This window comes from Dicentrarchus labrax, unplaced genomic scaffold (assembly GCF_905237075.1).
Source record: "Dicentrarchus labrax unplaced genomic scaffold, dlabrax2021, whole genome shotgun sequence".
Taxonomy (NCBI): Eukaryota; Metazoa; Chordata; class Actinopteri; family Moronidae; genus Dicentrarchus; species Dicentrarchus labrax.
The window spans coordinates 20,391,899-20,414,350 of NW_026136718.1; the positions used below are offsets into that span (position 1 = coordinate 20,391,899).

The 22,452-nt window shown below is 42.6% G+C and overlaps 1 protein-coding gene across 1 annotated transcript in view; it reads right to left on the reverse strand.

Annotated features, from left to right (window-relative positions):
- fgf22 (fibroblast growth factor 22) overlaps nucleotides 1–21,323 on the reverse strand; it is a 30,182-nt gene extending 8,859 nt beyond the window's left edge. Inside the window, exon 1 of the mRNA XM_051375569.1 lies at nucleotides 20,096–21,323. Coding sequence (XP_051231529.1) covers nucleotides 20,096–20,465 — 370 coding nt within the window. The 5' untranslated portion in view covers nucleotides 20,466–21,323. The remainder of the gene's footprint in view (nucleotides 1–20,095) is intronic.
- Between the last annotated feature and the right edge of the window lie 1,129 nt (nucleotides 21,324–22,452).

A 22,452-nucleotide genomic window follows, 5' to 3' on the forward strand; every position in this document is an offset into this window, starting at 1 on the left:
CCGCTGTGCTCCTGCTCTTGATTGACATACCTTTTCAATTATTTCACAGTTTGCTTGCTTTTTAAACGAAGAGGGCCCTGTTGTTTTTTTCCTTCTGCCCTCCTTTTCAAAACACAAGCTTTTCATGTCGGGTCTGGGCTGGCGGGCCTAATGGCTGTGACCAGCACCTTTGATCTGCCATGACCCCCTCGAAGGGTCTGGTACTGGGCGAAGCAGCCGCCTGTGTGTATCAGCACGGACAAAGGCTACATCACTCACTATTGCTTTAAACACCTTGAGAGATTACCATGAGAACGGGTGCTCTAGTGGAGGCCATCACAGGTGGTGTGATATGGAAACTCGGACATTAACCCTTAAATATACAGTAAAATATCAACCAATTATTAGCAAGGAGTTGTGGAGAGTCCTTATTTCCAGAGGGAAATGTGTAACCTGCACGCAATGTATATTTTCACCAAATAAATATTCCATTCTAGTATATTTATGAAGTAACTTTGGCTCATGGGCACCATTGCACAGTTAGAAGAACCTCCAATTTGTACATGCAAAAAAGGAAAAAAAAGTTGTATTTTGCAGACAAATAAAATAAAAGTTATTCTCATAAATTTCATTCATTCATTTTAACATAATTAAATAACATAATCCCACCACAAAAATCCTCCATCTTCTCTAAATATCTCAATATAATTTAGTGGGACTAGGAATATGGCTATTAGATCATTTAATCTCTTTCTGATGTTGGAATTTTGGGGCCTGCATATGATAATTTTTGTAATATTCTGAAATAAACAGTTTGATGTTCAATGTCCAGAGAATCAGGACTGGAATTCATCTGGAGCTGCCCTTTCACACATGTAGCACACAACAGGAAATTGTGTCAGACGCGTTCTGGAAATGGTTTAGGTTAGGGGGTGAGCGTGCAGAAGGCAAGACATGATGCAAAAAGTACACTGCGGAAATCTCAGTATTTTGTTCACAGCCCGCTCTCTCGCACTGTTAATTCTCCAGACAATGACCTGCTCCATTCACACATGGGCTCACACAGACTTTGTACTAGCTGGCAGAGTAAAGTCCATTTATTGTCTAGTCCAACTGATTCGCACATTTGCATTCTCACATACAGCCCCTCTAGGTAATGTCTGGATAGGTTCAGGTCTGCAGTGCATGTGTGAAAGAGACTCTAGAGTGTACCCACACTAATTTGGTTAACCACAGGTCGGCTTCCATAGAGTCCGCCATGTTGAACCGCCCTGTTTCTACAGTAGCCGAGAATGGACAAACCACTGGCTGTAGAAACGTGTTTCTTAGTTTCTCCTACACACTTCACAGCTTGTTTTCATTCCCAGGTTGTCAAATAGAGACACAAGCAGTGTTCAGTTGGTTGCAATCTGCAACTTCATCGCTAGAGGGCGCTACATCCTACACACTGCTCCTTTACATTTTTTTTTCTTTGCTTCTTTGCTTTCTTTCAGCCCTCAATCACCACTAAAACAGCATTTATCTGAGACCAAAACTGAGCTTTTCCAAAATGATCTGTAGACTTTCTTATTCTTAAAACAACGGCTTGGTGTTTCAATGTGTACACGGAAAACTGAGCTTTAGCTAAATGATTACGCAAACTGCCCAGTGAGGATCAGGGGCTGTGTGGCAGCAAAGTTAAGACCTTTAGCCGCTTCTAAGTTTCTCTGAGGTCAGATTTTCATTTGTACAACCATACATAGGCAGGAGAGATTGTTATCCCAATTAGTGTGATTCATTGTGTCGAGACACCAGTCACATGTAAACAGAGTTCTTGAAGAGAGATTGTGGTGGCCTTGAGATGCAGCCAGCAGGAGGCATTTATGGCAGGGTTTTTCTCCGCTTGTACGACTTAGTTTGTCGATAGCATTCTGAGGCCTTTAAGTGTATACAAGACAGCCATGACAGATTCATAACAATGAACAATTTCATATTAACATGAATTATATAAAAAGTGCCACAACCCAGAAATGTCAGTTATGGTGTGATTTTCCTAAATTTGCTACCATTTAAAGAGATTTGTTTCATCATCTGATTCAGGCCACTTTTATCTGCAGTCTGAAAGGGAGGCAGAGAAACACCAGCAATGTTTGCACACTGCCCATTCATTTAATAGTCCATAAAGCATAATCACGACATTGATTTGGGTCAGAGGCCATTGTTTATGCCCTGACAACATAATGTTGAGCCACAAAAAAAAGCTGTGTTTATGGCCCTCAGCATGTGGTGACTGATCAAATCCAAGTGGTGTGTCAGCACAAGAATCACTGCTTCTGTGTCAGTGGCTCAGAGGGCACAGCATGATCAGTGCTCTGCCTCATTTTCACTGTCTCAAAGATATACTTAAAAATGTGTTTAAACTGGGACTAATTCTGTGAAATATAAAAATAACAAATTTTTCATTCAATAACTGCATGCCTATGTTACATTCCTGAATGTGTGAACGAAAGGAAAGTCCACACACTTCATATCGATTGGTATGTGACAGATAAATGAATGTCTTGTCAGGAGGCTCGCATACTGGGAGCCTGATAGTTATCAATACACAGTAAACAGTGATACTGGATCAGTGATGATCTCATTGCAATGAGTGGCTAAAATGAAAGCTGATCTTCAATTTGCTGTGAAATATGACAGTGCTGCAGACGGAAATATAATTATCAGGGAACACAGTGTGCTGGAATAGTTTTCAGTTTTAAATATTATCGGGTATTCCTCAAATCATTTTACACAGGCCTGCCATGTGACAGCAACCTGTCTTTACTTTTAGGTGTTTAGGAACATTTATTAGTCTACCTTCTGAAAACTGCTTGAAATGTTTTCAGAAGGCATGTTAATGGTCTTTTTGCAGCTTTAGCTACATTTCTTTGTCATCATAATCTACCTGGTTAGGGCAGGTCAGGTCGCGGGGCACAGACAGGAGCAGCACTGATCAGTCCCACTCAGATTCTAGATTAGCTAAAACCAGAAGATGGGGTCGAATCACATCACACAAATGCATGACACATATACAAAAGACACCCAAACTGAGTGAAAGGCAAGAGTAAACACGGCCTCCTGATGAGCCATGACTTTAGTGGTATTTCTCCTGGTAAAGTATACTTGTCAACCAAACTTTTGACCCCTGGGACAAATCCACCACATGCACAGAGCTCTTGATTAGCAGATGGTGTGGGATTCCTCAATCGCTATCTCCAATGCTGAGAGGTAGGAGGTATACCCAGGTGGTTTAGAAATATATTCCTCTAAATACAGTATATTATATATTTCAAATGTTTTCTCTAGTTGCATAATATCATGCTCACTTCCACACCTGTCTGCTCCTTCTACCAGCATGCACTGGGTGCACCAGGTTGCATTTGTTCTCCTGCAGCCACACACAGCAACCAGCCTTTAACATTTACTTGAGTTGGGTTGTCGCCAGGATGAATTGACTTGGTTTTCAGCTGTGTGCTTTTTATACACACTTATATATCAAAAGATCAACAGTAGTGTTGAACAGAGGTTTTTTAGGTGCACTGCAACACAATGGACTGGACATGTGAATCTCTACCATTACCTATTATAATTTAAGGTTTACTGTATAAACCTGTATTCCTTTTTCTCAATAGACAACTCAATAGATATTTTGCATATATATATATATATATTTGAACAACTGTCAACAAATCTTTACAATATAAAAAACTAAAAGCAGGCAAGATAAGTGTTTACCTGCAAACTTAATGATCTCATTATCAATGAAAACACAGCTAATAGCTTAGTTTGAGTTCAGTGCAACAAAACACAACAATTTTTTTTTCTTTTCTACACTAAAGAACATTAATCAACACGGAGTCAAGAAACATTTGAGCACGGAGCTCTTTTGGCCACACCTCAATGAGTGATGTCAGAGCAGGTGTTTTACATCTGCTTTTAAAGGCTAAAGTACCTTCTTTGACTGATTGGAATGCCACAGTGATTTTCTGCCCTATGTTTTAAATAACATTATAAAGGAGGTCTTCTTTGGTTGTGCTCTGAAATGTTTAGACACACCAAGGATATCACTAAAGTAAATGTATAAGCAGTTAGATATTTTTATGTACTTATGAACTTATGAAATCTAGTCCAGTCTTTGTTCAGCCTTTAGGAAGGTTAAGGTCCATTTTGGTTGTGGTCAGGGGAAGCTATTTTTTGATCTTCATTCTGAGGTTTACTCCTACAAAGGTTGGACTTAATTATGTTGGTTAAAGTTGAGGGTTTGCTCAGGATTTCCCTTTCATTAATGTAAAAACACCCCGGTTGAGTCACCGTCCATAATGTTTCATCCACATAGTGATGAAATGATGACGTTTATTTTTGTTTGAATAAGTGTGATCAGGCTCAAAATACATATGATGCAATGCCTTCACTGGTTTAATGGACCAACAACTTCTGGACAGCAATATAAAATTTACAGTCTCTTTAACAGGAGTTGCCACTCTGAGAGCTCTAATGTTCCAGCAGAGGATTTGTACTTTGGTGTGTGTGTGTGTGTGTGTGTGTGTGTGTGTGTGTCTGTTTGTGAGTGGCCCTCTGTTGCACGGTGGAGCAGCTGTCGGTCTACAGGCAGGACCTCCCTCCCGTCCTCCAAACCCTACCTGTCTTTCTCTCCTTCCCCTGTCTCCCATCTGCCAACTTGATTTTCACTGCCCGTCTGTCCCTCACTTCTCCACTGTTGTACCCCTTTGGTCCCTCTGTCTCAGTCTGGTTCTCTCCCTTGCCTGGGTCACCGCTCTTCCCCCCTCCTCCCCATGCTGGCCTGTCTGCACCGGGTCTCCGGACATGCATCATACCTATTAACTCTCACAGGACTGGGATGATTTATTCATCCCTTACCGACGGCTATGAGATATGTCTGCTCTGAGGCAAGCCGGGCTGGACTGATCACACGCACAGAAAAACATGAAAGGCTGAGACATACGCACAGAAAAATGCACAGCCTGCAGTTACAAATCGCAGGTTTTTGTCAATAGAAACAAAATGAAAAAGAAGGATAAGAAAAACACCAAGATAACCAAACAGCCCTCACTCTGATCGAGCCAACATGCCAAGTAAGTTGGACGTGACATCTGATTCTGTTCCTCGGTGAGCTCAAACTGTCTGGGAGTCTGAACAGTGTTTCTCTTGCCTAATTTAGTTCTGAATTCCTGGACAGTTAGGAATCCTTCCACTCAACTCATGTTTGATTTGATCAAAGAAAATTTTAAAAGAACACAATTAAAGTAACAGCAAAGGAAATAAGGACCAGGAGCATTTTTGCACACTTTTTTTTTACACACTTGAACTTCCACAGATCTAAACATGCTGTCACTCTCTAAATCACTCTGTACACACTGTGTGCATGTGTGCTGGTCTGCATGTGTGTGTATTACTGTGAGTACATTCCCTCGCATGTGGCCCACCCTATCCAAAAACAAAAAAAACCCAGGGACGATGGATAGAAAGGACAGGAAGAAAGGAGAGAAAAGACTGACGGAGGGCTGGTCTTCCCTGCCCACATATCACTTGCTGTTCCCACATTCCATTTAAATCTCTGGAGGGATGAGAGTAAAAGATGAGACTGATAAGATTATTTTTCTCTTGTCCTTTTAATCTCAGTCTATATTCAATGGCCAGTGTCTTTTGTTGAGCAACTGTGTTATTATTATTATCACTATTATCATTATTATCACGCCATTGGGCGCCATGCAAGAGCCTTCCATACAAACAGCTTCATTCTTCTATAATTATATAAAAATATATATAATTTATATGCCACCGTTATAACATATGACAGTGTATCATCCCCTGCTGCTTCTCTCGTCCATCTCCATAACCCTGTCGTCCCCTTGACTGAAATCATGGGCTGCTTTGATTTAGCAAGACGTTTTTAAGCATATCTAATTAAGCATATCAAACCTTTCCCTCTTTATAGCTCTGCAGTGTTGGGGCACATCAATCTCCTCTATTATTCAATGAGAAAATGTTATCCATGAAGAACTACCTTCGCATAAATTACAAAAAGAATCTGGAAACAATTTGAAAGTTGTGTGCTGGCGAATCTTCGCCCCCCTCCCCCCCGCCTGCCAGACTGAGCCACTGAGGGAGGTGTAAAGCAGAGACAATCTGCTTCTCTACAAGCCCGGGCCCGGTTTTTTTGAGCCTGTGAACAAGCCTCATGGAGGTGATCCACTGAAAGCTGACTCCCGCACTCCCTCGGCCCCAGCCACGGCCGCAAGGGGTGACATTCTCTCACACACAATCCAGAGGCTGGTCCTCTTTCAGGACTCGCACTCGGCCCTGTTACCCCCACCCTTTCATACGGTGCTGCTGGGAGAAGTACTCCAGGGATTAGCCCAGCCAGGTCTTTCAAAGGCCATTAGAGCAAATTACAGGTATCCTGTTACCAGTGCGCTGGGACAGGCCAGGTGAGGGGCGCAGAGGCCAGGCGGGAGAGCAGGGGTCAGCTTGGGACAAAAAGACAAGGCCACCCTGGGCCCCACTCTATCGGAGTGTCTCCCTGGCTCCACAAACTGGTAGGCCTGCATCTATGAATGGCTCACTTGATGGGACCTCAGAGACATTGTCTCACCACCGTAACTTTAGCCTTTTTTTCTTAGTACCCCCCCTCCCCCAACCCACCCCCACAACTCACTCTCCCCACCCTGGTTTTCTTGTCTTTGGATTGATGTGGGCATGACTATGCCCAGATAAATGATCACACAAAACAACTATAAAACATGAGCGAAATTCAATAAAATACAACACAAGGCTGTGTCATATCGACCGTGATACTGAGAATATGACCTAAATGCTGCAAACTCCCAGTCCTGGCTACACTATCAGTATGTGCCACACAAAAAGCCCTGCCCTTGGGCCAAAGATTTAATTTGAATTACATTAACCATTTCTACTTCAAACCGAAATTTAAATTGTAATCGCAACCACATAACCATTAATGTGTGTGGTCTGTCAATGTATCAGTATGCTGCAGGCATCATGAGACTGATGCTGTTGATAATTTTGTGGAGATGGCCACAGGGAGTTCCGCATCCTGCCATTTTCTCTGGACTACTCAAACACACACACACACACACACGCCTCTTGGCCACTTGTGTCGGCCATACTCACACAAATACACACACACGTATCAGCCAATCCCGACCGGTGGATGACAATCTAGTGGAGGAGTTGCGGAAGTGTTTCATTAGCCAATTACCGCTGCTAGATAAAGCCCGCGTTCCCACAGTCCGCAAGGCCGGGGGTCAAATGTGACCAATTACCCTCCATCCCCTCACAGGACAGATTAGTCTGTCTGATTTATCCCTAGACAGACTGACCCAATACTCCAGAATCACCATCCACATCTGGATATGTCTGAGTGTGTGTGGAGAGGCTGTTGTATGTGTGTCTTAACAATCTCACTGTTCAGAAGTGATCAACAGCCATTAAATGTTAGTGAACAGAGAAGAATTCACAAAAAAAAACAAGAAAAAAACAATGGCAAGCTCATAGAAAAATGTCAGTTTGACAGGTCAAAGATTCTGGCTGTAGAGGAATCTCTCCTACCACACACACACTCCAAATCAAACAGTGATTAGTCTATCTGCATGTCCTGTCAGCATGCACTCAATGGTAGTTATACCACCGAACACTAACTTCCTCGGACATGCTAAGCTGTGATTGTATGTAATGGAACATCAATCAGTTCATTAGGGACCTCCAGGATGCTGAGGGCAAAGACCCTCCGCTGATCAAGCCCCAAATTTACAAGCATGGTGGGGGCCAGAAAAGGTAACACTAGAGGACGACCTGAGGGAGCGGGTGAGGGTGGGTGGGTGGGGTGCTGGTGAAGCTGAAGGATAGCAGAGGTGAAAAAGGTTAACGAAGCCCACGGTGTGCTTGTCGGAGCTTGTGTGGTACTGAGGGGCCGCAATCCTGCAGACCAAGAGGCCTTTTCTTTAATCAAGGAGGGCAGACAGCCTCCAAATCATGCATCACATCCGTAACAAGCGAACGGCAGGCTATCAAAGGCTTCACAGACAGTTACGAACAGATCTACCCGCCGAGAGCTTTGTGACTCACGGCTTCTGCAGTTTCCTGCACTTTGGTACCCTGGGAGGGAGGGGTGGCCGGGATGGCGGGATCCACATTAGACTGAGGTCATTCCCCTGTGCCACTAAATTGCAGTAAGCTGGTGTGTTGCATCTGTGGCTGGTTTGGGTGGCTGTCCAGACCAGACTCAGCCACCCTGAGTGGAAACATAATCAGGAGAAAACAAAGGCCTTGTTTACAGTTTCCTACCTTCATCTTGTCTGGGGTCTCAGAGCAAAACTCTTCACGCAGTTATTGAAGAGCATCCACATCAGATCCAAACCATTATTCCCTGTCCATTTAAGCCACAGTGGATCTGTACCTACATTAGCAAATACTCTTTTATTTTTAGATTAGATTAGAAGTTGTAGAAGCAATTAAAGCCCCTTGTTTTAACTTCCAATTCAGCAAAATGATCTCATATCTTGTAGGTGACAATGTTAAATGGGAGTGTGTGTAAGCTGGCACCTCAAAGAAAATCAAATATTGTGTGTTTGCGCATTTATCTTTGATTACCCAGGCCTGTTTTGTCAGAATATTCACTCATTCTGCGTTCATGTCATATCCAGGTTACTGTAAGTAACCAACCAATATATCAAAATTGGTGCTTAATAATACAGAGGAGCCAGAAAACCCAACACACATGGATGCCTCATATCTCCTATGTTCATCCCCATTATTTAAATATGATGTTAGGGATATTGTGATATAAGGCACATGACTTTCAATGGGGCAGTTCATTGATTGTGCACATGATCATGCACACGTTCATTTTACCCGTCGCAAAGAGTACGTCTCAGTCTGTGAAAACAGTTGGATAATGTCTGCTGCGGAGGGAATTTCCCAAAGTTTGAAAAACCTGATGATGTCATTAAGGTTATGTCAGCTCGGGCTTGAGCCGTTTTTTCATGTTTTTTTTTTAACAGCAAGCATGCCTTAAAGGTTGGTGGTGTGAGCATTAAAAAAAGAGGGAGATTTAGGAGGCAGGGCTAATCAAGGACTCCAAGGTATCCAGTTGCATTATGAGAAATGTAGGACCCAGTTTTTTTTTAGCTTGACCCATACTAGGGAGTAAAAGATATGAATCAGAATGCTACTTGCTTCAGTTTATTTAAATATTTTTATATATATGCATACACTTAGATACTAAGTGCAATGCTAAATTGCTAAGCCGCACTTGACTTTACAGCGTATTCACTTCCGGTTTTCAAAATAAAGGTATTAAGAACAGTAAGCTATAATTCAAACCTACATTTAAAATAAAATATGTTATTTTGAAAACCGGAAGTGAATACGCTGTAAATTTAAGTGCGGCTGATTTGACCACGGAGATCGGAGTAACGGCTGGCTTGAATTAATTATATCGTTATTTCGGGAAAACAAAGTTTCGTTATCTCGAGATCTCGAGAAAATTAACTTGTTATCACGGGAAAACGGAGGAAATAAAATGTATGAATGTATGGCCCTTTAGGGCGTCCGTAGAAGCCCCCCCCCCACAAAAAAAAAAAAATCTGAGTTACTGTTTGAGAATACTGCCAACTACAAGTGTGTTCATGTGTGGCTCAGGTGTGCAGTGAGGTTCCAGTGAGTGAGCCCCGGGACACAGAATATTCTCTCTGGCCTGAGCCTGCCCCATATTTACATTATTAAAATGAGACGGGCATACCAGGAGGTGACAGAAGGCACAAGAGTGAAATCAGGGCCCTGTCAGAGCTGTCACTTGCTCCACTGGCCAAAGGGCCCTGACCCCAATCCTATCCACTGCAGGGGAGGAGAGGGGGAAATGGAGACAGCAGGAGAGAGAGAGGGATAGTGATAGGTAGAAAGGGGCAGACAGATAAAAAGAAAGAAACAAGAGGATGACAATGAAAGATATGTGTGTATAAATATATATATATATATATATATATATAGAGAGAGAGAGAGAGAGAGAGAGAGAAATGGATATGGTGGTATAGTAGGTTTGCATTAAAGCAGCTTTCACCTGTGCAAAGATATGGTGAAAACTTGGTATTACACAAAATATTTTCAGCTCAGTTTTGGAAGCAGCAGGAAGACTTCTACTATAACTGCAATCTTTTCTTCCTTCAAAAATAGATAAAAAGGGGGGAATGCCACAGATTAATGTTTTGATGTTCTACTTTAGCAGGATGAAATGTGTAGCAAACCATTGCAGCTCAGGAAGAAAGAAGCTGCATTCAGGACAAAGATCTTAGTGTCCACACAGAAGCGTTCTGATGTATGGTGTGGACTGTACTGTCCCGCTTTAGCTATATCACTGCAATGCTTTGTGCCACCCTCTGTGTTCTAATGAGGAACATGGCCTTCCAGATGGGAAAAACACCCGTGTGCACACTAGCTTGCACATGTCAGCATGCGTGCAAACACACACACACACACACACATGCATGCGTCTGAATTGAGTGCAAGGTAAGGTCTGGTTCATATTAGCCATTAGGGAACGGAAACGCACATCTTTTTCAGTTTAGGGTCCACTTCATGCTCCCGCAATGGCACAAGTATAAACACAGGCAACATGCATTCTAAATGTACACACACATTCAAAGAGCCCTGACACAATAGTCACATCCTGCTCGTGTTCATTTAACAAAATTGCCTTGGAGATAAAAAGCAGGTATGGGTGGATGTGTGTATTGCAGCTCAGAAAAGACGCTGCACGGTCTCAACCTGTTGGTATGCACAGACCTGCACTGGAGTCGCTGTTTTTAGCCTTCCGCATTTGCATTAATTATCCTACTTCTACTTTCAGGAAATGCATTGGCAACACGGTTATTCAGTCCAGACAGGAACTTGTCTGCTTCAATCTTCAAAGCACAGCAGCTTGTTAACCTTTTATTACAATTTTAAATCTACATTTTTTAGTTAAAGGTCCAATTTGAGATAGGCGTACCCTGTTCTCAGTCATTCTTTGCCAGTCCACATGGTCTGCATTTCTATGTTGTGACCCATGTATCACAGTGTATATTCAAATATGCACTGCAATCTGTACTCTACTACAATGAATTGCATCTGGAATGCAGAATGTACTCTAGTCTCACACTGGGGAAAAACATTGCACCATGAATATTTATACTGTATGATAATATATGTGAAGATGATCAGTATCTCATTCTGTCTGGTAAAAACGTTTCGTCAAGCTAGCGATACAACTCTAGAGGTTCAGTTCTCCACTTTGGTCCAAACTGAACTGAAAAAACTATTGGATGGATTGTCATTAATGTTTGTACAGACATTCATTGTCCCCAGGAGATGAATCCTACTGCCTTTGGTTGATTTCCTGACTTTTCCTCTAACTTTGGTTTTCTTTACAGTGAGCATTACAGCCTCACAGAGCAGCTAGCATATCTTGTTTAATATTGCTCTCCAAAATTGTAACTCATAACAATTATAAGTAATGTTGGATCATGTTGGATTTCTGGTGCACAGTGTATTATTTGCTGCACAGATCAGTTCATTATAGTAAGTATATCATTTCCAGACATGATTCTCAGTGTGATACAGGACCATTTCTCCACTGAGGAGTCGTGAGTAAACAGATTTCCTGTCTATTTTACGAAACCAGGAGCTATAAACTAGATTTTTATGACTTGATTGCCTGACAGCAAGTCAATATTTAGTCACACAGATTGATGGGCAGGTTGTGGTTGCTCTGTCTGTGTGTGTGAGTTGTTTGTGACTGAGAGAGAGAGATTAAAGTCTATTGAAATTCCACGGAGCTCCCATGTGCTCCTGTGGCTTATAGCTTTGCAGGGAAAAAAGGGTGGGGAGCCCCAGATTTACCTGATTGTCACATACAAGAAAGATTGAGGCACCTGATTTTACTGCCTCTTATTGCTTCCTTTATGATCTGGACCAAATCCTACAGGGAGGGATGTCTGTCTTTAGGGCAACAGGTGCATTACATTCCTGCTATTATTGCTTCCTAGTCCTGGGCTCCTTGAGATTTTAAGTTAAATTTGAACAACTTTAAACTCCTGTAGCTTTAGCCAGTCAGCCGTAGCGGTATTTAGGGATGCCAAGTTGTTTCTTTTTTCCTCTCTACAGCAGGGGTTCTCTTTCAGCTTCTTTATTCCTGGGCCAGTGGTTAAACGCCTTCCAAGACATGATGTCTGGCTCAGTTTGAGCAAGGAGGTGAGAGGCTTTATTGGAAGGGTCAAAACAAAACCATTAATCTGTCGTGGTCTATCTAAGGCTGAGGCAGGACCTGTCTCTCCTGACTCAATGGGCTGATTACGTCAGTGTGTGTGTGTGTGTGTGTGTGTGTGTGTGTGTGTGTGTGTGTGTGTGTGTGTGTGTGTGTGTAGGGTCTGAGATGTGAGTGGCGGCTGGTCCTTGGTGAGAATTTCCTTTGGCGAATGATTTCAAACATGTGGTGCTGCATGAGTAAGACTAGCTGGCCGACTGTTCCCAACTGATCTAATTAATACTCATTTTACACCTTTCACAAAAAAAGCACACGGTAATAACAGTGCTAATGTGTTCTCATTGAGGAAAAGGTCAAACTCTTCACCCCATTTCAAAAACTTACTGCCTGGCTGTGAGCATGTTCAATATTGCATTGCATTAATTGTGGCTCATTACAATGATGTATAAAGCACCTAAATCATTGAGGGAGTAGCTTTTGGATAGCAACAGATAGTCGGCTCGTGGGAAAAAGATGGAAAATAGAAGCAAGTATAATGGTTATTTTTTCTGGCCCGAAGAATATTTAAAGAGTCAAACCTCAGTCTTGTTCTATTACACTCTTAAATCATTCTCTGATGTTCCCTCTCCCTTCAAGTATTTAGAAATTGATATACTAAACCTTGTATTCAGCGTCATTCTCCGGTTTTAAGAACCTTTTCAGAACATCAGTGCAAACATCTTTTATCAATGGCTTTTAAGATCCAAGTAGCTGGTACTGGCATTGTGAAGTCTTCTCTTTTGTGATCCCTTCACACCCACAGGATGTCCAGAGCTGTGGGACGCTATAACGGAATTGGCTGCAGGAGCCAAAGTCAGACTCTATAAACCTGCTGATGAACCCAGTAAATCCCGCAGAGGAGCCACAGCCAGACTGCTAAAGGTCGTTAGCTACTAATTGCTACATTTCTAGGGCCCATTCATGATATCAAACCCTGGTGGCAGAAACCAGGGATGCCCGGCTAATTAGGGTGACACTGACACTCTTGTCCTGCAATGTTCCCAGGACAGTGTGTGTGTGTGTGTGTGTGTGTGTGTGTGTGTGTGTGTGTGTGTGTGTGTGTGTGTGTGTGTGTGTGTGTGTGTTTGAGAGAGAGATTTAACATGCATGTTCAACTTGCATGCGTGTGCCAGTGATGTTCTATTTAGCTTTCAGCCACTTAACACCAGGAACAGCTGGCAAAGGGTTGATTTTCATTTGTCTCCCACAGGCTGAGGCCATGCACTGTCCTTATTGTGTGTGTGTGGGGGGGGGATAATAAATGCATGATTCGTGGGATTTTACCCTCCTGTTGGCATCCAAAATGTCCACGAATCCCCTCTCAGTTGAGACGACCCAGAGGAAACCTTACATAATGCCTAATGAGCAACGGGAAACGCTCCAGCACTCCTCTAGCCTTTAATTTCCACCTCAATACTGAGCAGAGCACGCCCCAGCCCTTCTCCTAGCCTCATTAACATGTGTATTCTCCCGATTCAAAACACCAAAGCACTTCCTTCGGCCAGGTGCTTCCCTCTTTAGCCCCTCCAGCCCCGGTGCTGTTGATCCAGTCACACGTCCCCGTCTGAGCTCAACCAGAATTAATGGTGAGTCATGGTGAGGATGTAGAATGTAGAATAAACTTTCTTACACCTTTAAAATGGCAGACAGCGCAGAACAGACAGTCTGTCATTTTGGCAAGTGTATGCAATTGATTCTTATTTTCAGGTAATATTATATTCCATTTCTGTTAACAAATCTTCCTAAATGTTACACACTGGACCTTTGAGTGTTTTCTGGTTTATTATATTATGATGGAGAATACCTACCAAGAGCTGGAGTGTACTGTAGTCTACATATGTATGTTGTATAGCTTATGGTTGTGGCTTAGCTGTTCATGAGTGGTACATAATGATACATTCCTGCATATTTCTTGAGATTTACTCATCACAAAATTGCACCAGAAAAAAAAACTAGTTGTTATGTAGAGGTTTTTACTAAACATGCACAACCAATAACTGCCAGGTGGAAATGTGAAAATCATTTTTTGTTGTATTTTCATGAATACTGCGATCTCTGAAACACACAATTTTTTTCATATATGAATCTATAAATGAAACAAAATAAAAAATTAAAACTTCAGTTCCTCAAATGGCCACTTGAGGCTGGTTACAGTAGGAAGTGATCTACATAGGTCCCCATTTTAAAATGCCCAACTTTACAGCAGAAATAAACCTGTTTACAGCCTAGTACAAAAACTGTTTCTGTTTCTATAGCTAAATACTCCATTCATGACATCTGTAAGTGGGATGAATTTTTATATAACTCACCCATTTGAATTATAGCAAGGCTTAAAGTTATATACATAATCAAGGACAGGCCGCTTTAGTGCTGCAACAGGCGGCTGTTTTTTTCAGTAACCAGTCGTCTTTCAGCCCACCTCAGCTCCACCCACACTCCACTTATTTGCTCATTTTCATATTAGCCGGGAGCTGGCGGAGTCAGGACTTCCAAGAGCCTACCACACCTCACAGTAACTCTTCAGAAACCTATAGGTGACGTCACAGAGACTACGTCCATTTTTAAATATACAGTCTATGGGTATTTGTTAGCTTGTAATACAAAAGTGACTTCCTATTAATACTGTTAATTATTTTTGGGCGCCTGGTTAGCTCAGTCAGTAGAGCTAGCAACCCATATACAGAGTCGCTGCAGTGGCCCGGGTTCGAATCCGACCTTCGGCTCCTTGCTGCGTGTCATCCCCTCTCTCTCTACCCCCCTTTCCCATCAATCCTCAGCTGTCACTATCCAATAAAGGCATGAAAAGGCCTAAAATAAAAAAGATTATTAAAATACTGTTCATTATTTTTGATTGGACTGCTCTACAAGTGATAATTTATGAATAGCTGGTGCAACCCAATCCCCTGTTATTAAACCTGTAATAATAATATGATAATAATAATATTTTTGGCCACATGAGGGCCGACAAAACAAGTTGTCAACACAATATTGATATGTTATCACCTTTTAAGTTGATATCCCAAACATAGCAACAACTACTACTTTACCAGCAATTATCATTCATTTGAAGTCATGTTTCTGATGAATGTAAACAAAATATTCACTCTCTTTTAGCACTGTTTCTGGTCACTAACAACTCCTGTGGGAATTATATGGCTTTTTAGCTACTAAATGTTTCATTAATTTCACCAGCTAACTGAGTCTATCTGCTGTTTGGTGCTAAGCAGGTACTGTACAGTGGGTTTTTAGAGCTTTTTCACTGAAAACAGTTCCCTGCTGTGGCCAAAAACTATGCCAGCCAAAATAGATGCCGGCCCAAAGGTTAAACAATGAACTGAAAGTTGCTAATTAGCTACATGAAGCCAAGGGGGCCCATTCATATGGTCACATAGTTTTTACGTTGTCATTTTTTTTATTATTCTTGTAAAACAAATAATTATGGCTGCTTTAAAGTTACACATCAATCAGTTGACCCATGAATTAAAAAAGGAGATTTTCCAATAAAAACACGTTTTGCTTAATATCATCTTGCTTCCGATCTACTATCATCTTCATTTTGCTACTGTATGTGTGAGGCTAATATTTTTAGGACTGCCAATGCAGTCTGACTGGTCAAACCATTTAGTTGGATTTAGTCATCTGTCTGCAGCACTTGTCCTGTCTTTTCCCATTTTCAAATTCAAGTCAGTCTCTCCTTGGCGAGTGACAGTTTCCCCTGTCTAAAACAAGTTGAACAAGTGAATAATTTCCACAAGATATTTCAGTAGGGTGGAAGATTTTCTTCCCATGGGTCCAATCCAAGTCAAACACACTCACGAACTAGGAAAACTCTCACATCAAACAGCAAGATGTTGCACACCAAGGGAAATTTGGTAAACACAACACACCCTGGCTGTGAGAGTTGTACCGCTGTAGAGGCAGAATGGACGCAGTGACTTGTGCGATTATAGCGGCGTGGTGAGGTGACCTTATTTCCTAAGGGTGAACGGGCTGTCACTACCTGGAGGCTGCACAAACGTTTGATGCCTTCAGCCACACACCCAAAATTTAACAGCCAATCCTTTAAAATGGGATGAAAAAATTAAACATGAAATTAAAATATATGCAGTAGGGCATGCCAAAAAGAAACCACCTAAGAATTTGTGCAAGAAAACAGAATGAGGGGAATAAATAGAAAACAGGCTTGCAATTAAAGCCATAAAATTTCAATTAGCCTTCATATATTAATTAAATTTGACTTTAGCAACTGTAGAAGGAGGAGAAGGAATTTTCCTATACTCTGTTCCATACTACTCTACTTAGCTTTACAATTTGCTTTTGTAATTGATCATGAAACGGTTGCTGGGTGTGCCCACACAGCTGTTGTGCTGTAGCACTGTCTAATTAGCAGACTATGACCGATGACCCAGGACAGGATATGATGCGTACCTGCCTCTGGAGCTTTTGTAAACACTTGGGTGTGTTTTTCCCCTCGATCCTTCACTGCTTTGCCATAGGTCAAAAGAAAAACATGTCGAGGCCCTCCCCTTCGGCCCCTCAAAGTACTGTACTTTGTCTCTTCTTGTGGCTATTTCACCAAGTTATTTATAGTAAGTTGAATGATCAAGTGGTTTATAATTATAGGTTGATCTATATTTAGAGTGTGCAGCTTCACAAGCTGCAGTCAGATAATAGCTGAGTTATTTATCTTACTGATTTCTATCTCTCTGGTTTGATTAACAAATGCAGTAAAGTTCCTGTAAGCTTACAACTTGCATAATCCTGATAACATACTTCAGGAACGGATACCTGAAACTTAAGTGTTTGTGTGTGTGTGTGTGTGTGTGTGTGTGTGTGTGTGTGTGTGTGTGTGTGTGTGTGTGTGTGTGTGTGTGTGTGTGTGTGTGTGTGTGTGTGTGTGTGTGTGTGTGTGTGTGTTTGAGTGTATGTTTGTGTATATTTCCACATGTGTGCTCACAAGACAGGACATTTTTCTCAGAGCACTTTGGAGATGGAACTGATACTCAGCCTGGCCTGTCTGTTTTAAATTCATTGAATGAATGCCATTTAATAACATCTAGTATGGCACTTTAAGGACTTCCGTACAATATTTTTGCATGCCATACTAATAATTAATTCCTTCAGAACTGAAATCCAGGACTGATAAACAAAAATGCATTTATTTAGCATGTGTGTTTTGCATTTTTCTCTATCTCTCTTCAACCATGTCCAGCTCTATCATCTTTTTCAAGCCTCCATCTCTCCAAGCCAGTCTTCTTCCCTCTCGCCTCTTCCCTCAGCTGTTCCATGCCCCTGCTCCACTGGGATTGATACAATATTTTCCAACCTCAATTAGCAGAAAGCCTGTTGACTAATTCCAACTGTTTTTGCACCTGAGAGGGAGTTGGGAGTCGGGGCTGGAAAAACTGAGTGGGGTGGAGGTGAGGACCGGGGCCTGGGTGTAGCAGGCAGGGCTGTTGGGGCAATATAGCTGTGTCGACAAGAGTGTTAAGGGCAACACAGAGGACAGAGGAGGGGTCGGCCAGACTGCTGGGCAGGATTTGTGAAAGCTGCATGCAGGCTCAGGACAACCCTGAGCTCAGCTACTCTAAGTTAAGCTACGCAGGGATGCGCTTTATCTTGCAGAAAACAAAGATTAATAGAGGCTAAAACAGTACTGTGTCTTCAACATCATGTATGTCTGTTTGGGTATGTATGTGCTTTTGCAAGAATTCAAGCACATGCATTATATTACATTATCCTTTTTTTTGTATTCTTAGAAAAAGGTGGTATTAATAAAATCCTAAAAAGAAATGTGTTTTCTTTCCTGTGCTGATGTTGCACTCCAGTATCTCTGTCACTGCTGTTGTCATTAAATATGTACAACCTCCTGCTTGTCCTGCCACTCTAATCTATAGCATGGCCGCCGTATCAGTATCAAGAAATTGTGTGGGTCAGGAGTCTTTAAGTCTGTTGATGGCAGTAATGGTAGCCTCACACACAGACAGAGTGGGACCTCAAAACGGTCTTAAACCAGATCTGCCCCATTGTGAGGCACAACCACCGACTGACCACAGGGTCTACATGACCACTGGTTTGGCGCTGTGCTCAGCTCAGGGTGCAGGTACACACCCTCGTTCTGTGTGAGCACAGAAAGAATCGTTCTTTCCACCAAAGGAAATGAGAGGATGATGGCTAAAGTGTATGAGGACATTACTTTTAAGGGGACTGCACTTTTTCATAGAGAGCTACTGCAACCACCTAAGAATTAATGACATGACTATGGCAAGAAAAAGCATGAATTTCACAATCCTCAGGCATTACTTTTGCTGTTTTCCAAAAACTCTGAACACTAATTCAAACTCCCTCATGTTGCCAGATTGCTATTGCTACCACTATTCCAAGTGTCAAATACAAGCAAAGTTTGGGAGTAATGTTTTATTATGGTGGCTGACATACTGTATATTACCACTAAAATGAGAGAATAATGTCCCAACTTGGATAAGCCCACAGGTCCAAATTTAACACAGTAATAATTCATCTCAACTTGAATTTCTACAAGCGTGTGTGGTTTTAAAAGATTCTGCCAGGTGACTAATCCCGACAGGTTAACAAATGTCATCCAGTCTGCAGCTTGGAGCTTATTGAAACAGTGGCAACAGACTGGCTGGCCTATTAGCAGGACGCAGCAGCTGCTCCTGCCCCCAGTAGCCGTATGGAAAAAGTCTGACTCACCCACTTGTGTAAAAAGGCATTAACGACCAAATACATAAATATTACCGTCAAAGGCATAAATGTCTCTGAGGGCTATCCAGTCTGTCAGTCAGCCAGTGACTAATGGAGAAGGAGGTCAGATCATGACCAGAGTCGGCTCATCTGACCTGGTCAAGCATCTGAAAGACACCCATTGATAGATACAGTGAAGAGGCCCAACTGCTCTATGAAGAACCTCTTCTCAGGTGTCCCTGAACCACAGATTAGCTACAGACCACAGGCTTTCCAACAGAATAACCTATTTGGGTCTGTCTTGAACTGCGTGTTAGATGCAGCGATCAGGGTTGGGAAGTGTTCTCTCCAGTCTGAGCAGGTGCTTAGAGGCACGATGTGGCGCAAGGAAAAGCCACAATCATAGGAGACTCTAAAGAGAGATTTAGACCTGTGTGCACTACTGCCTGAAATATGTGATTGCAAACAGTAAATTTCTCTATTAAAAAAATCCCAAATACCAATGCAAGTTGCATGAGGTCAGATCATTGCTTTAAATTAAAGGTTTTTTCTTAGCACTCCTAAATCTGACTGAAACTGCAATCTCATTACTTAAGACTAATCAAACTGTGAACAATACACATGAATCTGTGTTTGCATTTGCTAGAGGAATGTGTTTCTGTGTACACCTGCTACTTACAATTGATGCACTCTCATCACAGTTTTGACAAGTTAATCCCCAGTGAAACTAAAGCTTTTTTTCCAAGCCCAGTTGCATTGCCAACTGATGCTCAATGTCTCTCCTCAAGTCAGCTTTCTTGTGCCGGCTGTCCCATGGGGAGCCTTAATCCACACTGGGGTATTCCTTTCTTACTTAGCAACGCGTCTCTCATGCTCTAAACACAACACAAATAGCTCAGCAGTGATAGAACCATAGGGTATCCCTATGAACTGCTATAAAAGTGAACAGATAAGAAAGTCCAGCCATAAAAATAAAAAGTGAGAACGTCACAGGGCATCCTGACCGCTCTGTGACACCCAACACACTTTGGAGATACAGAACTTAGATGCGCTCTGGCAGTGCCAGCTACTTACTGTCTGCGTAGTTTTTCCGGCGGGTGCCGTCCACCTTGCCCGTTTTGTCAATGCAGAGGAAGAACTTGTTGGCAGAGTAAAGTCGCCGTAGTCGTACGTCGCCCTCTAGGTGATTGTAACTGCGAGTGTGCCTTTCCAACGTCCATGAACAGTTGATGCCACTCGCCAACACCTGAAGGGGTTCATGCCCAACCCCGGGAGGACAGGCCCCTGTGGCAGTGCCAGCGGTGACCAGGAGCAGGGTGAAGCATGCCAGGCAAAGGGAGGCTGCGCTGGGCAGGGGGAGAAGTCGCCCAGCGGAGGCTGCAGTAGTGGTGCCAAGGGCAGGTTCAGGACAGAGATGAGCTACGGACGGCGTCCATCTGCACATGGTGGGTCAGACTCCCAAGGTGCACCTTGTGCAAGCTGTAGGCATGCTGATGATCAGGAGATGTCCCAGTGGAGGGATGACAAGAGGGTGGGAGTCCTGAACTGAGAAGGGAGGGAAATGGCACTAACAGCAGATCCTCTGGATGTCACTGATGACCAGTTGGGCTGACAGTAGGCCTTTCTACAGCAACAAGCTTGTCAAAGTTTCTCCAGCTGTCATCTTCAGTCTTGTGTCCGTTTCTATTTGCCCGAATCCTTCATGGAATGTTGTAATAGTATGAATCCACCTTTAAAAGTTCCTCTTTATTGTCGTTCCTTGTTTCTCTGTTTGGTCTCCTCCTTGGACTGAGGTCTTCTTTCCCGTAGCACAGATAAAGTCCTGGGATCTTTAAGGATGCGCATGTGTGTGTTTGTCTGTGTGTGTGTAAAAATATGTGTTTTTGTGTGAATATGTGCGTGTGCACCTTGCGATGCTCTACTCTTTCCAGCTGAATAGGAACAAGGTGCCTGTCTGAGCTGCTGACCCGTGGCTGAGAGGGAGTTGAATGAGGGTTGGTGACTGACTCTGTGCGTGTGTGTATGTGTGAGTGTGTGATACTGAAAGAGGGAGAGAGAAAGAGAGAGGGAGTGAGCGAGTGAGTATGGGAGGGAGAGAGCTGGTGTGTGTTTGCGACAGAGAGCAAGAGAGAGAGGGAGAGAGAGAGGCAGTGAGAGTGTGTCTGTATGTGTCAGGGTGAGCGGCAGTCAGCGAGTGTGTGTCAGCTAGCACGGGGCAGTGAAGCAGTAAGTGAACGGCCTCACGCTCTGCTGTGTGCAGTCAGTCAGTCAGTCCTCTCTTCTGTGGAGGCACCGGCTGAGTTGTCCTGCATTTTATCCTGGGCAGGGCCAGCATCTAGGGGGTTGAAAGGAGAGGGGTGGGGCCACCACACTCATTCATAACCATTTCAAACAAATGAGAAAGCCTGCATCAAGCACCGTCCCCTTTCTTTTCTTTCTCAGAAAAGTTTATTCTGTGAGAAACAAGTCATTTGCTTTTCACCTGAGGATTTTATTATCCTCTTTTCTTTTTCTTCTTGGTCTTTTGGTCACAGACACCTGGAAAGACTTACATCCCTTTCCTATCCCATGACCTCTGCTGTCTCCTTGATGTGAATGGTGAAGCATTTTGTAACACGGTCAAATCAGCTCCATTACTGTCCAGTGAACCAGCTAGGAGACCGTTTTTTGACACCTTCGCTCTCTTTTCTTCTCTCTGGCCACATGGGGCAAATTAAGGGAGCCTTTCCTTTTTTTTACGGCTGCTGGTTTGAATCATCAAGCAGTTACAAACACAGAGCAGGTTGCAGGAGTGTCGGCAGAGTTAGTCCAGATGAAGCCTGAGAGACTTTCTGATCACCTGTGTTAATATTTCAATGAAACACCCTCTCTGATCTTTGCTGTTTCATTTGGGAGAGCAGGACGGAAATGAAGAACACCTTTTTTGTGACTTCCCACACTCTTGTCTGTTTTTTACAAGCTGTGTAATGAACCTGATTAGGAGAAGGCATTAAAGCTCAGCCAACCTATTCCAGTTAACAGTGATGACTCTTTATTTCAGGCCTTTGCTATTACTATATACATATATAGTCTTATTCTGAACTGAACTAGAACTTAAAGGTACAGTGTGTAACATTTAGAAGAATCAATGGGCAGAAACAGAATGTAATATGCGTAGGTATCTTTAAAATAAATAATGTATTATCATCTGAATATAAGAATCGTTATGTTTTTGTTACTTTAAAATGGACCTTTTATATCTACAGACGATGCTAGTCACCTTCCATGCAGTCCGCCATGTTAACTGCCCTGTTTCTACAGTAGCTCAGGAAGGACAAACCAAACACTGGCTCTAGATTTTTCGTGCACTGGACCTTTAAAGGAAAACTTTGAGAGCGAGTTCATTGAAATGATACACTCTCATATGTGAACCATAAATACTGTATAAACTA